Genomic DNA, 16,999 nt, shown 5'->3' on the forward strand with positions numbered 1-16,999 from the left:
TTTCACAGCAAAATATGCACATATATTCATAATATGCTGATAATGGGTATTTTCTAGAGTAGCTTATTCTTTTGTTACATTACTAAGGAAATGCTGCCTGTTTCTACTGAACTTAATTTCAGAAACACAATATAAGTAGAAATATTTCTGATTTATTTTATTAAACATACCTGTGAACAAAAAGCACCATTCTAAGAGTGGTAAGTACTTAGCCAGAGAAGAGAAAAAAAGGTCAGGAGAAATCGTGGACAAATTTTCAACCTCTTCTAAACCTAATTTCATAATCTGAAAAATAATTTTCTCTTAAGATTGCTAATAATAAGCTAACATTTACTAAGCATTTACTGGGAGTCGGGCACTTTACATACATTTTCTCCTTTAATCTTTATAGCAACATTTTCAAGTAGGGTTTGCCCCACTTTATAAATGAGTAAACTTTCCCAAGGTGACACAGCCAGCTAAGTGGTAGAGTGAGCACTTAAACACAGGTCTCTCTGACTCCAATGCTTTTAACCTAGAGTATCGGGTGACAGTTAAATGAGAGAATGAATATATGGTGCCACTGGCCCAGTGCCTGACAAATGGTGTTCAGTGAAAAATAAATGTCAGGTAATGTTAGGGGGCTTATGTGGCTCACTGTGTGGCTTTAGGAGTGGGAGATGGCAAGGGAGGGGTGGTGGTGGTGGTAGGCAGAGAAGAAGGGGTATACCAGCTGTCTGCTTTACGAGGGCTTGTGGCCTAGTGACCCTCTTGCTAATTTACCGTGTTAGGTCGAACCTATGTGTCTATTATGACAGATGCTCTCGTGTCAGAGCTCAAGGTGAGCCCTCAAGAGTTCAGCCTGGCACCTTCTGTCATGTTGTCTTTTGAAGTGGCAGAAGTCCAGAGGCAAACCCGCTTTGGCCTCTTCCCCTTACATCGCGTGTCATTAGCTGCTACACAGCACTTTGTTCAAAACAAAATTCACAAAACTGACAGATTCATCTGCTAATGTTGGAAGACATCAGAGCCAATTACAGGAAACCTCCAAAAGGCAAATAGGGTCACTTTTTACAAAATGGGATGAAGAAAAGGAAAATAGTCTTGTCATTAGAAAGGACAAATGCATTTTCCTCTCAGCAGGCTCACCACAGGAAAATAGAGAGATTTATATTAGTACATCGTTTCATTATCATTGCTTTGAATAATTTCAAATAAAAGCATCCAATACCCTCACAGCAACCTATCATTAACCATTTTGAGCTACTGATAGCATTTTCCTTTGTAAATGATACTTTGATAATGACAGAAAATTAAGCTGTGAGCATAACATTTTGACACTCTTAAGATATCAGATAATAACACATATTGTATAAAGTCACTTAGAAAGGAAATTGTTTTATTTTGAATATAGACCTGGAAGAATCTGGGGTTTGATTATACTGATATTTTTCTTACCTGTATACAAGTTCTTAAGCTGGAATAAGTATTTCAATGAACATAGAAGTGTGAATATCTTTTCTGAATAGAGTTTTGGGACTTGTAGTATAGATGCCAAGAAGTAAAATTTCTGGAACACATGAAAGTTCAATTCTCAGTTTCTTGAGAAGCATCCATACTATTTTCCAAAACAGTTGACATTCCTACTAGTAGTAGATAAGGGTGTCTTATCCCCACATCCCCACCAACACCTGTTGTTTTTGTTCTTTGTGATGCACGTGCTATTCTCATTGGTGTCTGGTGATAGATAGTTCACTGTTGTTTTGATTCACATTTCCCTGATGATAATAAAAGTGTAAAACATAATTTAAACTCAATTTTTTTGTATTTTATTTTTACACTAAAGTTCATGTTATGAAGTGCAATTGGTTGCAGCCTTTTTGCAATAAATGGACATTTTCATTTTTAATGATCACATTAATTATATTCACTTTTCTGAATAAAGAGAATTATTTTGAATTCCTCCTTTTTAAAAATATCCTAATGATCTTTCAATTTTTAAAGGTGACAAATTAAAACCTATCTGTGGAGTCATTCACTGGGGAATATTTCCTTTGGAGGTCCCAAAATGCAAGATGGCATCAAATTGCAAGCCAAAGAAACATCCATCCAATAAGGTTCTCACCCCAGCATTGAGGGTTTCCCTCTTGTCCCAAACTCTGTGCAGTTCTTGCATAGAAAACACCATCCAAGTTCACACCATTTAAGAGAACCCTCAATGAAAATGCAGTGCAAAGAATAATGCAGCAGCACTCTCTCCAGCTGCAATATAATGATGCAGCATCTTGTTCCCTTCGCTGAATTCATCTCAGGGGCTATCTTGCAGCATTTTAACTTTCCATTCAAACCACCCCTAGATGTGAACAAGATTATTACGAGTCAGGGCATTTCTGGTTTTTGTTCATTGTCAAGAGCACAGACCATATTTTGTTCTTTGTGCAGAACTTTTTTGTCCTTTCATTCAACATTCATTAACCACCAACAGTCCTTACCCCATGTGTGACCATTGTTACACCTAAGGGTTCAACAAGTAATGTTGCCTTCCTTAAACAGTAATGTTGTAACTAGGCTTTCAAAAAGTCATACAATTTATTTTAGGAAAGCCATATTTTATTAATAAAGAAAACTGTCATGAACTTCAGTGAGTCGTGGAAACATCAAGTCATTGATACCATACTGATGGGATTGACCATCTTCATCCCAAAGCCATTTCAGGGTTGGGCACACAGCTGTGCAAGTGGCCATGGCAACTCCAGGGATGCCAGCACAACTGCATTAATATTATGGGCTGTCACTGAGTTGGCAGCAGGTGAGTTTGGGCAGGCTGCAGGTGGTAAGTCACAAAATATTATGTACTAAGAAGTGAATAATTGTTGAGGACAATGGTGCAATTTAAAATCAATGAGTCAAAATAATGCAGTACATATGAGTATGACATCTAATATAAAATAGTGATGGGCTCAAATCCCAGCTCCTCTGTGTGAATTTGGGGGCAAGTTTCTTTCTTCTTTCTTTCTTTCTTTCTTTCTTTCTTTCTTTCTTTCTTTCTTTCTTTCTCTCTCTCTCTCTCTTTCTTTCCCTCCCTTCCTTCCTTCCTTCCTTCCTTCCTTCCTTCCTTCCTTCCTTCCTTTCTTTCTGACTTTTGGGCCACACTTTTTGACACTCAGGGGTTACTCCTGACTCTCCACTCAGGGATCACTCCTGGAAGACTGAGGGAACTATATGTGATGCTGAGGATCAAGCCCAGGTTGGCCGCATGCAAGGCAAACACCCAACCTGCTGTACTATGACACTAACTCCAATTTCAACCCTTCTTCAGTCTTGTTTTCAGTAAATAGTGTTAATGGCACTGCACTGTCTATAGAATTATTATGAAAACTAGTTAATAGTTGTAAAGCTTATGGAAACATTATAAACAGTAGACACTGCCTGATACATATTATAATTAAAATATTTGCTGCAAAATGATTTTAATCAGCTGACTGATCATTCTATTCATACTTAATGGAATTGATAACATGATCAAGATTGGTAATAATTTCCCTCTTTCCCACTTATTAATATAGCTTTTGCTGCTGGAAGGCTTTGTTTCTTCAAATTAGAATAACTTTATATTTTTTCTACTTACACACTCCATGATCCTTTAAAAAGAGAGCAAAAGCAAAACTAAGCTCTATACCAATAATAGAGAATCGCATGTACAAGGATATTCTTTACTGCATTGTTCCTAATAAAGAGAAAATGAAAACAACTTAGATGTATGTCATAGGAAAGATACATAAACTGTGACTACACATTGAGTGATAATACACACTATTTCAAATAAGCAAATTAATGGCACATAAAACTGTGTCGGTGCATTTCTAAAATCAATGCTAATGATAAAGAACCCAATTTTAGTGATAAAATGGCACTGGAATTTTGGCGGTAGTTGTGGTTAATCCTATGCAAATATAGGTGGGTCATTAAACTACCCCCATTAAATTCTTAAACTAATGATAAATCAGTTTAAAAGACAACAACAATAACTCTCTAATAATGTCATACTTAGTATGTCATATATACAGTCAACCTATATGGAAAAAATTAAATACATCAGAGATTAGTATTTTGAATTAATACATATGTAGAAAATATGAAACAAAATCACAAATATGAAGAATACACAATTTATCAAGATAATGATTTGAAGGAGGAATAGAAAGGAATTTGGTAAGAGTAAAAAGAGGGATGTAATTTTATCTGTAACATTCTCTCTTTCAAAATACATTTGAAGTGAGCAAGGCAAGGTGTTAACATTAAATAAGGTTGGAATCTACTTCATTACATTACTTTCTTATCTTTTTATTTATATCTTAACATATTAATCACAAAAATAATAGTTATCAGAATGCATTCAAATGCTAAATCATACTTCCAAAGTTTCCACCAATGGATTTTTATTACTTCTTCTAGTTAATTTTGTTGTTGTTCCTAGGTCACACACAGCAGTTTTCAGAATTTATTCCTGACTCTGCACCCAGGGTTCATTTTTAGTGGTGCTTAGGGAATCATATGAGGTGCTGGGGATGAAACCCAGGTCAGCCACATGCAAACTAAGCACTTTACTCATTTTACTATCTCTCCAGTTCTCCTAGTTAATTTTTTAAGCTTCAGAATATTGTTAACATACAGTCATTTGTGCTTATGTTGCTTATGGATTTCCCTATTTTGTACTGTTTGGAGAACACTTTGGCACAAAAGCTCTAAAAATGTTCTTACATTTTTCTAGAAATAATTTTAATGGACTGTTGTACATCAGTGTTAATGACTCATTTGATAAATCCCTACACAGTCCTTTTAAGAGACGCTTTTTTATTTCCTCAGCCAAAATTAGAAAATGCTCTCAGGGCCCGAGAGATAGCTCAGTGAATTCAGGCTTTCCATGCAAGAGGCTGGGTTAGGACCTCAGCATGTCATGCTGCACCCTTCGCCGCAGAGACTGACCTTCCCACAGAACAGAAATGAGAGTCACCCCTGAGCACCCTGGGTGTGGCCCCAAGAAAAACTAAAAAGTAAATTTTAAAAAATAATTAAGTGCTTTGATGCTTTCTTGGATAAATCTGCTAGGCAACTTTTTCATGTGCTTTGAGTAAAACAATATGAATAGTAACTTGGGATGCTTTACTTTGCAAACCCCTTCAACAGAACAGCAAGGCAAAAAATCATTCCTTTGAATTATAATATGAATTGCACTTTAAATATGTTATTGATTGGTCAAGTGAACAGACCCAGATTTTTAGTGTCATACATGTTGAAATTAGCTGGTATACTCCATGTTTGGCAATTTTTGTTCACTTTGGAAATTAATTTATGATCTACTACTTGAAATTACAGATTTGAGGATAAATGTGTCATTGACTTTTTTATGTCCTGTGTATATATGCATATGTTTTGTATTTAAATGGTCACCCTGATTTATGGGATGTTTACAATACACCATTATATCCTACAGATAAAGTGATGATACTGAATATTCTGTTCTCTTTAATTGTTTCTAAAATTAATGAATAATAAAACCTAGAGGTAGGACCTAATCAAGTCAAGGAAAACCAAAGTTCACGATCAAGGGAGATTTCCTGGTTGCAGTGTCTATGGATGTCAAAGACTCAGAGGTTAAAAATTGCATACTTTGGACTAAATGCTGAGAAATTTTTTTTCTTATGGAGAGTCTTAGTATGTTGTGGATATGTGTCTTGGGAATTAGTTCATCAGCAGAAGACATCCTGAGAAAGTGTATCAAACATCTGAAAATCCTGGATTTGATACCATGCCCAATATCGGGCTTCACCCAAAACGTTAGAATGTGTGGAGATTGGTACTAAACATCAGAATCTTTTGGTTCAATTTTAATTGGGCCACCTTCCCAGCAGTGCTTGGAAAGCCACGAAGTACTGGGAAATAAATTGGGGCCCAGTGCATGCCAGACATGCAGTCTAGCCCTAGAAGCTCTCTCCTCAGCCCAAACACTAAAACTTTTAAATTAGCTCCAGAAGGGTTGGAGCAATATCCCAGCAGATAGGGTGTTTGCCTTGCACTCAGCTGCCCGTGTTCTATTTCCAGCATCCCATATAGTCCCCTGAGCACTGCCAGGAGTAATTCCTGACTGCAGAGCCAGGAGTAACCCCTATGCAACACTGGGTGTGACCCCAAAAAAACAAAAAATAAAATAGCTCCAGAAATTATGGTTGTTCAGTCAAGTTGAGATCACTAATTTATAAAATGAATCCTGAGAAATATGTTGTTTTATTGAACATGTAGGCAAGGAAGAAAGGCAGAAATGCTGTGCAAGGAAATTGCCAAAATTAGCTATCTATGAATAAAGGACCTTAGGGATTATATCCACCAGCTGTGAATTTAAGTGCAAAACCATAAGAAGTATGAATCATATTCTAGAACTGGCTCTTGACATATTCATTTCACTAGCATTCGATATGTTTTCAATTCAATTTTTCATTCCAAAACAGTTATGTTGAAACTTAGTTACATTGAAACGAATTAATATATAATATTCATTATATTAGGTTCCGTGACTTCCTAAGATATTTGATGTCTTACCACCCTCAGGGCTGGAGCAATAGCACAGCATAGGGCGTTTGCCTTGCACGCAGCCAACATGGCCAACCCGAGTTCGATTCCTCCGCCCCCCTCGGAGAGCCCGGCAAGTTACCGAGAGTATCTCGCCTGCACGGCAGAGCCTGGCAAGCTCCCCGTGACGTATTCCATATGCCAAACACAGTAACAACAAAAGTCTCCAGTGGAGACGTTACTGGGCCCGCTCGAGCAAATCGATGATCAATGGGAGGGCCTTTTACTTTCACTTTTACTTTTACCACCCTCAGACCACTAGTCTGGTAAGATATTTGATGTCTTACCACCCTCAAACCACTAGTCTGGTGAGAGACAAATTTTAAGTAATCGCAATCATGTGAAAAGATTATATAAAGTTGGGTACACATTGCCTAATTGGAGAGTTGGGGTCAGGCAAAATAGCCAAGGAAAAACTAAACTCTAAGAGTGAATAAGAGTGAACAATTCCTTGGAACAAAATTTTTCGTATAACTGATGCAAAGGATATGACAAAAGTGGTATCTAAAATGAGTCTAGAAAATCAGATTTCCCACAAAGAAAACTTGTTGCCAACTAACTAGTTACAATCTACACTCTGACATTATCTGTGTGTCTAGAAAGCTTTCTTTTTATGTCTTCATAAAACTGAAAATGCCATGTCGAGAATAACATCCTGCATAAGTTATTACCATAAGACTAAAGGTGAGAATTATGAGTTCAGTGTTCTGAGAGTGGCTCAGAGATAGGCGAAGAAGTGGAATCTGGTAAGGTTTTGATTCCCACTCTCTCCCTCTCTCCCTTTCTCTCTCTCCTTTTCTCCCTCCCTTTCTCACTCTTTCTCACAGTCCCTCTTTCCTTCTTTACCCTTTCTTCTCTCTCCTCTTTTCTCTCTCCTCCTTTCTCCTCTGTTTCCTTCCCAGTCTCCCTCTGCTGTCCTTCCCTTGTCTCTGTCTCTCAAATTATTCATCCTAGGGGGAAGCAGCTATACTTCTTAGGGAGTCCTATGAGTGAGGGGTAGGGAGTTTTCAAGAGAGGAACTTGGCTTGCCAGTAACTACGTGTGTGAATTTGGAAGCCGAACATCCCCAGTCAGTCTTCCAGATGAAATGCATTCATGGTTGACAGCTTGACTGCAACTTAATGAGATCTTGAATCAAAGGCATTTAATTAAGCTGCATCCAGATTCTTAACTAACAAAATTATGAGAAAATTTTTGTTGTTTGAAGCAGTCATACTTCAGGATGATTTTAATGCAATGATAGATAATTAATAGAGTCCCCATTCTTTTAGAATTTCTGCACATTCCACATCCTCTATTCACAGGTTGACTCCAGGGAACTATATTATTAATAATAGAATTGTACTACCTTGAGAAATAAGATTTTACTTCATTACAGAACTTTATAAAATTAAGGATGAACAACTAAGAGAGCCAAAGTCTATTCTGATATGATCAGTTAATGAGGCAAGATGGTGAGTATTACAATTTTGGCTATATAAAGAGCATGAGTCTGTGGTACTCCTTTTTGTTTGAGAGTTAAGTTCTCAACTTCTCTTCCACTATCCACAGACAACCAGAGTGTGATGTTTAAAGCATGTTAAGTTTCATAATAAAGTAAGTACTTAGATGGCATCTCAGGGTCAAGTCTCGTGCCACTGTTGTTGAAATTCCATCTTCATTTCTCTATTTTATACCACAATCCTATAGCTAAAAGTGATTTTGAACCCATATAGATGAACATATATTTTGAACATGTCAGTGCAGAATTTTCTGTTTCTTTATAATTACATAACATAACCTTTTTGCTTTAAATAGTGAGAACATGTTTTTATAGTGAACAAAAAAAATCCTATTATTCTTGTCTTTTTCTGGAACACAAATAATTTAAAAGGTTTACGTCTACAATGAGTACTGTTAGCTAAGTAAATCATGTCATATTACTATGAAACATCAGTTTATTTGATTAAATAGCTGGTAATGTGTGCTTAAAAATAGAATAGTACAATACTTTAGAATCTTTTCAATATATATTTATTGTACAGCACAAACTTAATCTGTTTATTTTTGACTTTGTATCACAGGAGAAGAAAATCTCCTGGCAATTTTACGACGAAGATGGTGGAAATACATGATCTTGGGACTTATAGACCTGGAAGCAAATTACCTGGTGGTCAAGGCTTACCAGTATACAACTCTAACCAGTATCCAGGTATGCACTACATCTTCTTTTCTTAACGTCCTTAATTTTCAAATGTAGGTTTCTTTTATTTTAATCACCTAAATATTGCTCTATAAGCTTTGCAAAAACAGGTAAAATAGGCATATAAAATTCTCTCATTAATTTTGGGGGAATTTTGGGCCAACCTAGTGGTGCTCATGCCTTACTCCTGGCTCTGTACTTAGGAATCACATCTGGAAGTACTCAGGACATATTAAGGAGTGCCAGAGATTGAACCCAGGTCCCTGGGTCAGCTGTGTACAAGGCAAGGGCCCTGCCCACTGTACTATCTTTCCAGTTCCTTTCTATTTATTCTTTAAAATTTATAACAACTATTGACAATATAGTAAAATTATGTTCATCTCTAAATATTGGCAATAATCTATGTCAGTAGGAGAATTAACAACAACATAAATCTATTTTCGGTATGTGGTTCAAGTGGGAGAGTGCATAGGCATGTGATACCCTAGGCTAGATACCCAGCACGATGTGGCCCCCTGAAATACTGCTGAGTAGAGTGGGTGTGACTCTGGTGGCCCTCATGAACAAGGGGTATGTCTTCCAAAATACAAAAAAAAAACCCAAAACCCTATTTTAATCACAGCTTTAAAAGTCTTGGAATATATTGATGGACTTTGATTATGTATCACAATTCTCAATAGTCTTTTAGCTTTCTTTGTTGTGTAGATTTTTGTATTCTGAAGAGACAGAATTTTTCCTAAAGGGACAATGCTTAAATTTTTAGAATATTATGCATAAAGATAGCTACCATGTTCTCCCCCTCTCCCTTTCTCATTCTCTCTCTCTCCCTCTTTCTCTCTCTCTCCCTTCTCTCCCATTCCATTACACACATACTCACACAAATTGCAAAATAGCTTAGGTTTTCACTCATTTCTTACTGTACCATAAAAATAAACAATATATTTGACTATTTTTATTTTACCCTTATTTCTCTTTTTATGACAGTATTATGAATTTTACAGCTATTTTGAAGCTGTTAGATGAATGTAAATATTATTCACATACTTTGGTACTTTGACATTGCCTATATATAACTTGCTTAGAGACAACATGGAATACTGGGTAAGGAAATATACTGTAGTAAAAGGAGGATGCCTCACTCATCCTCGACCCCAGTGTTTAGAGAGGAGGACAGAGAAGGAAAAAAGTCTAGGGGTGGGAGAAAAGAATAGGTAAAAAGGCATGAGGAATTCAGTTATACTGGTATAAGTGTGAGTGGTATAGCAATATATAATCCAAAACACAGACTCAATAAAACCTAAAACATGAGACCTAAGTTACAACCAGTGAAGCTTTGCATTGTGTATATCAAGTTGACAGGTGGGGATGGGGTGGGTGAGGGGTGGGGAGGGAATATAAGAACACTGGTGGAGGGAAGTTGACACTGGTGATGGAATTGGGGTTTAAATATTTTATGCCTAAAATTCACCTGTCAATAACTTTGTAAATCACAGTTCTTTTAAAAAATGAGGAGAAAACTAATAAGAATTGTGGGGGCTGTGGAGGGGGAGGGAAGATAATACAATCCGGAAGGCAGTTGTATTATAACTGAACAGCTCTGGTTCAGTTCCTGGCACCTAGAGTCTCACCAGTAGCGACCCTGATCACAGAGTGAGGAGTAATCTCTGAGCACCTCTGAGTATGTCCGCCTCCCCTCTAAAATAAATAATAGAAAAGAAAATAAGAAAACACAGCACTTGATTAAATTTTGATTAGATGGGTGAGGCATCCAAACCAATTTTATATGGGATATATGTTTCTTTCTGCATATCCAGTGATTGACAAAAAGGTTACTTGCCTGTGACCACTGAACAGAGCACTTTTGTTTAGAGCGCACTGATTTCTATGAGTTAAGGTACTTAGACCTGGAGTCTCTGATAAATGTAGGATTTTTTTAATATGATATATTGATATGAATGATCACGGTCACAATCACGACTATCCTGTTATTCGTCGATTGCTTCGAGTAGGCCCTAGTAACGTCTCCTTTGTCCCAGCCCTGAGATTTTTTAAAAAGTGCCATATTCAAGGCTCTTTCAGAGTTAGGAGAATGAGACCCATCATTGTTACTGGTATTTGGCATATTGGGTATGCCACGGGGAGTTTGCCAGACTCTGACATGTGGGATATGCATGGGTGGTTCAGTGATATGAATGATAGATTCAGAAAATGCATTTCAACAAGAATACTATTGACATTTTGTGTGGTTTGGTTTCTTGTGTCATGCCTAATAGTCCTTACGACTTACTCCTGCCTATGTGCTCAGAGAACCAGGATCTGGTATTGGGGATCAAACCCTGGTCTGCTACTTATACAACAAACATCAACCCTCATACTGTCTCTCCAGCCCTAAATACTCGCATTTTGAATGAGAAAAATTTTTATGATTTTTTCTTACTTTTAGGCCCCTTCCTGTTAATGCTAATAGCATTTTTGTGAGTTTTTGTAACCAGCAGAAGTGTCCTCTGTGTGTTTCCGAATTCTTTCAGCAAAAAGCAACTCACTGATTGAGAATCACTTTTTTACCAACCAGAGCTCAGTCCTGGGAGCAGTATCAAATTAAGGCCTGCAGCCACATGGTTAAGGGAGGAGTAAATGGAGGATGGATCCTAGGGTAACATCCAGCCAGGTTGCCACATTAATTCAACAAACCCACATTGAGAACAGCTCTGTCTCTGTCCCACTCCTCTACCTTTCCTGTACTTCCAGGTCCCTTTGGTTTTAACTCCAGTCAATAAAATTCAATAAAATTTTTTAAAAGAATACCTTTCTAACTCCTTCCCCCAAGAGACTAATGGTTGAATATTCCCATCTCTGCCACCAGACTGACAAGTGTGTTTTTTTGTTCACCTCTGAATCTCTAGTATGTTAAAGAACTAGCACATAAATATATTAATACATATTTAAAGAAGTTGGTTAAATCACATTGACTTCCAGTAATAGGATAGCATAGAAATTCTCAGCAGTTCCCTACCTAATTGCAGAGGCTTCCAGGATATCTATACAGATATAGTGGGAAATGGGAGAGAACTCTTGGCTTCATGACAGAACCTGGCCCATAGTCCTAGTCAAAAAAGTGTTATTAAGCCTGGGGAGCATGAAGAGAGAGTTCCCCTTGTGTCTATTGTTTTCTATTAAGCACTGAAAATTCTTGACCAATTGTTGGTTTCTTAAGTTCTATAGAATTTTTTGGTGTCATTGTGTTTTTCTTTTAACTTTACACTTTTTATTATTTTTTTAATGAATCACCATGAGATACAGTTACAGACTTACAAACTTTTGTGACTACATTTCAGTCATACAATGATCGAGTACCCATCCCTCCACCGGTGCCCATTCTCCACCAGTATCCCTCCCTCCCTGCTCCCCCCTACTGCACCCATGGCAGGTACATTCCCTTTTACTCTCTTTGCTCCTTTGGGGCATTGTGGTTTTCAATACTGGTACCAAGTGGCCATCATGTTTGGTCCATAATCTACTTTCAACACACATATCCAATCCCAAGAAAGCCCTCCAAGCATCCTTTACTTGGATGTCCCTTCTCTATCCCAAATGCCTTTTTCCCCAGCAGGTGAGGTCAGCTTCCAAGCCATGGAATGATCCTCCTGGCCCTTATCTCTACTACCCTTGGGTGTTAGTCTCCAACTATGTTACTTTATGTTCCACATATGAGTGCAGTTATTCTATGTCTGTCCCGCTCTCTCTGACTCATTTCACTTAGCACGACACTTTCCATTCCCATCCACTTTCATTTCATTTCATTTCATCATCCTGTTATTCGTCGATTGCCTCAAGCAGGCCACAGTAACGTCTCTTTCATTCTAGCCCTGAGATTATATTCAAGGCTCTTTAGGAGAATGAGACCCATCATTGTTACTGGTATTTGGCATATTTGGTACGCCACGGGGAGTTTACCAGACACTGCCCTGTGGGCAGGCTACATTCGATAGCCTGCAAGTTTGTCCAAAGTAGGAATGAGATAATAAGATGTCATAAAAAAAAATGTCTTGATAAGACATCGCACGGCCGCGAAAGCGGCCACGCGGATCCGGGACCTGGATTTTATAGTCTCTGGGTCTTGGCCGTTGATGGGATTACACGGCGCCAGGGGGCTAGGTGGTGGGTGTGACCCCCACCTACTGGGATTTGGAGGATCTGGGTGGAAGATGCTCGACTCCAGTCTGAGTAGGCTTGGAAATCTCGGCCCCGGAACCACTTATAAGCAAATTATATTATCTTATCTTTTCTTAACTGCTTCATAGTATTCCATTTGTAGATATACCAGAGTTTCTGTCTTTTTTGTTATGTAAGAGTACTGCTATTTATTCGGCCATTTATTTAGCTGATTGAATTGGGCATAAATTCCACATTGCTTTTTTATATTCAGAATGCTAATTTTATTTTATTATTATTATTTCCCCCTTTTATTGATTAACCATGAGATACAGTTACAAAGCTTTCATGTTTGAGCTTCAGTCATATAATCATAAAATACTTCACCATTGCAAATTTTCCACCACCAAAATCCCTAGTATTCCCCCATCTCCACCCCATTCAAATACTTCCCCTGCCTTTGTGGCAGAAAACTTCCCCCATACTCTCTCTCTACTTTGGTTACATTTGATATTTCAACACCAGTCCCACCACCACTCAAACCTGCCAAAAAGGCAATGCTAGATGATTTGTTTTGTATTTCTTTTTATGGATAGAATATAATGTTCAAGAAATTCGGTGTCATTCTCTTCTGGGTGCTTTAGTTTAGAGTCTCTGGGTCTTGGCCATTGATGAGATTACATGGCACCTGGGGCAGTTTGAGGATGTGACTGCCAAGCTACTGGAATACTGGGGACTTGGAGGGAGGAGACCCAGTCCCGATCCAAGCAGACTTGGAGATCTCAGTCACAAGTTCCTGCTTGCCTGGGTTTTTCTGCCAATTTGCTCTTGGGTGAAGTTCATCCCATCTTGGGTGAGGCTCCTCCCCTCTTGGGTGAAGAATGACCTTGGGCATGGCAGTGGTTGGGTTCTGGATGTTTTCAGCTGCCAGGGTTATGCTTGGGGCAGGGAGGGAAACTCAACTCGCCCCCTCTGAAATGCACCAATGAAGACAGCCTGCAATTCTGACAGCCTGAACTTGAGTTCTGGAATCTGTCGGATGCTGGGATTTTTAAGGGACAGGCTAAGGGATGATACCTGCCCCTGTCTGAGGCACCCCAGTGAGGTCAGCCTGGCTTAAAGTCCAGAAGCTTCTCTGCAGTGAGCTGCTCAGTTTGGAGACTCTTCTGTGTGTCTCTGGATTATGGCCATTAAGGAGCTTAAGTAGCAGCCAGAGGCAGCTTGTGGTTATGTCCTCCAGGGTTCCATGGGGACCGGAGTTGGGGGGTGGGGGTTCAGAGGGACCAGACCATCATCTATCCCTTGAGGTCTGGAGTTTGTTGTCACGAACCCACGTATCTGCACTTCTCACTGGGTTCTGAAAGTTGGTGGCTGCCAGGGTTTTAGGGGACAGATGGACAGACGACGCCTGCCCCCATCTAAGGCACCCCAGTGAAGTTGGCCTTGCTTAACGTTTGGAGGTATCTCTGAAGCAAGCTAGTTGGTTCAGAGATTCTTTTGTGTGTATTTTGATCATGGCCTTTGTTTCCATCTTCTCCAGAGAAATAAACTATTGGCATAAGCCCTTCAGGGTGTGCCGCTCACCTGCATTGCTCCATGTCACCGGCCCTGTGTCTTTTGAGTTCTTTTAAGATTTATAGACCTCTGAAATAAGGCCAATAAATGATCTTATATAGCTGAGCCAGAGGTGGTTTGTAGGTGTGGCTCCCACATATCTAACTTTTGGCCATTTAATTTCTTGGTAAACTTGGCCCCAGGGTCTGACCAAAGGCACAGGAGCAATTTTGGGGTATCTGGAAGTCTGAAGGCACAATCAGGCTGATGATGCACTCATCTTGCAGGTACAGGTTGATCTGCTGGAGGCACCATACCCCAATACCAGAGTTTCTTTAACCAGTCATCTGTTCTTGGGTACTCATGTTTTTTTTCAGATTCTGGATATTGTAAATAGTGCTGCAGTAAACATACAAGTGCAGATGTCATTTCTACTGCACATGTCTGGGATATATTCACAGAAGTGGTATTGCTGGATCAAATGGGAGCACAATTTCCAGGTTTTTGAGAAACATCCATATTGTTTTCCAACAAGGCTGAATCAGTCGGCATTCCCACCAGCAGTGAAGGAGAGTCCCCTTATCCCCACATTCATGCCAACATCAGTTGTTTTTGTTCTTTTGGATGTGGGCCAGTCTCTGTGGTGTGAGATGATATTTCATTGTTGTTTTGATCTGCATCTCCCTGATGATAGTGATGAAGAGCATCTTATCCTGTGCCTTTTGGCCATTCGAATATTTTCTTTGAGAAAGTTTCTGTTTATTTTATTGCCCCATTTTCTGATGGGATTGAATGTTTCCTTCTCCTAGAGTTCAACCAGTGTCTTGTATATCCTTGATATCAATCTCTTATCAGATGGATATTGAGTGAATATCCTTTCCCATTCTGTAGACTGTCTTTGTATTCTGGTCACTGTTTCTTTTGAGGTACAGAAGCTTCTTAGTTTAAGATAGTCTCATTTGTTTATCTCTGTTTCCACTTTCTTGGTCAATGGTGTTTCATCTTTGAAGATAGCTTTAGTTTCAATGTCGAGGAGGCTTTTGCCGACCTTTTCTTCAATGTGCCTTATGGATTCTGGTCTGATGTTGAGATCTTTAATCCATTTTGATCTGACTTTTGTGCATGGTGTTAGGTATTGACTGAGTCTATTTTTTTTTTGCATGTAGCTGTCCATTTTTGCCAGCACCATTTGTTAAAGAGGCTTTCCTTGCTCCACTATATATTTCTTGCTCCCTTATGAAAGATTAAATAATCATATATTTGATGGTGTGTGTATGGATATTCAACCCTATTCCATTGGTCTGCACATCTGTCTTTGTTCCGATATCATGCTGTTTTAATTATTACTGCTTTGTAGTGCAGTTTGAGGTTGGGGAAGGTGATACTTCCCATCTTATTTTTCCCCCCAAGAATTGCTTTAGCTAGTCGTGGAGGCTTGTTGTTCCATATGAATTCCAGGAGTGTTTGATCAATTTCTTTGAAGAATGTCATGGGTATCTTTACAGGGATCACATTGAATCTATGTAATGTCATTGTGTTTTCAAACTATCTGTTTGTAACTAGTGACAATTGATTCCTTACAATCAATCTCCCAGTCCCAGTTTATAATTCAGCTCTTATTATAGAGCATGACTAATCCACCACCACAACACAATCCATGTTAAGAGCAATAGAGTGAAGCCGGGGTGCTTATAAAGGGAAAGAGGAAGATAGAGCTAACAAGTTAACTCCTTCACTTTTAAGGAGTTAAAGACATCATCAATGATAGTATAAAAAGTATGACTTAATTTTTTAAGTAAATAGGAGGCATCAAAGTATCTTAGGAAATAAATAGTGCAATGAGATCCAACAGACCCTTAAAAAAAGTTTTATTCTGGCAAGAGTCTTCATTCATAGTTTATTAGAGAAATGAAGACTTTTATTTTCTGATTCTCTTCAAAACAGGTTTAGAACAAAAAGACTTGATGAAACTTTCCTTGCGTTACCTTCTGGCCTTTTCAATTCAGTTACCAAATAATGTCATGTTGATGGGTGAAACTTAAACATTGTGTTGAAATGTAGATCCACAGGGAATTTTACAAACACATCTAATTTATGGAGCTATTCAGTTTTGTTTTTTAATCATCACATTTTATATTACTTTAGTATAATGTTGAAATAAAGATATTGACATGGGTAACTATTAACTAAAGAAGACCCGATTCAGCTTTTTCCCCTTTACTTCTTTGTGTGTGTATATGCATGTGCATGTGTGTGTCTTCCATGTGATTGATAACCACTACTATAACCAGTACACAGAACTATTTCACATCTGGTTACTTCAAATATTTTACCATTTATATAATTTTGTGATCTTGAGGAGATATAGAAAATTTAATTGGGCAGCATTAATCTTCTGATATTAGCCTGTTTTGTTAAGCTTAATGACCTTAGTTCCATCTGAATTGCTAACATATATCAAGAGTTTGTTCCTATTTGTCATTGAGTGATATTCACAGTGATATT

General features: G+C 38.3%; 1 protein-coding gene across 1 annotated transcript in view; it reads left to right on the forward strand.

Annotated features, from left to right (window-relative positions):
• SLC35F1 (solute carrier family 35 member F1) overlaps nucleotides 1-16,999 on the forward strand; it is a 532,726-nt gene that overhangs the window by 398,788 nt on the left and 116,939 nt on the right. Inside the window, exon 3 of the mRNA XM_056125018.1 lies at nucleotides 8,670-8,797. Coding sequence (XP_055980993.1) covers nucleotides 8,670-8,797 — 128 coding nt within the window. The remainder of the gene's footprint in view (nucleotides 1-8,669; nucleotides 8,798-16,999) is intronic.

Source organism: Sorex fumeus, unplaced genomic scaffold, assembly GCF_029834395.1.
Source record: "Sorex fumeus unplaced genomic scaffold, SorFum_2.1 ptg000054l, whole genome shotgun sequence".
In the NCBI taxonomy this organism is placed as follows: Eukaryota; Metazoa; Chordata; class Mammalia; order Eulipotyphla; family Soricidae; genus Sorex; species Sorex fumeus.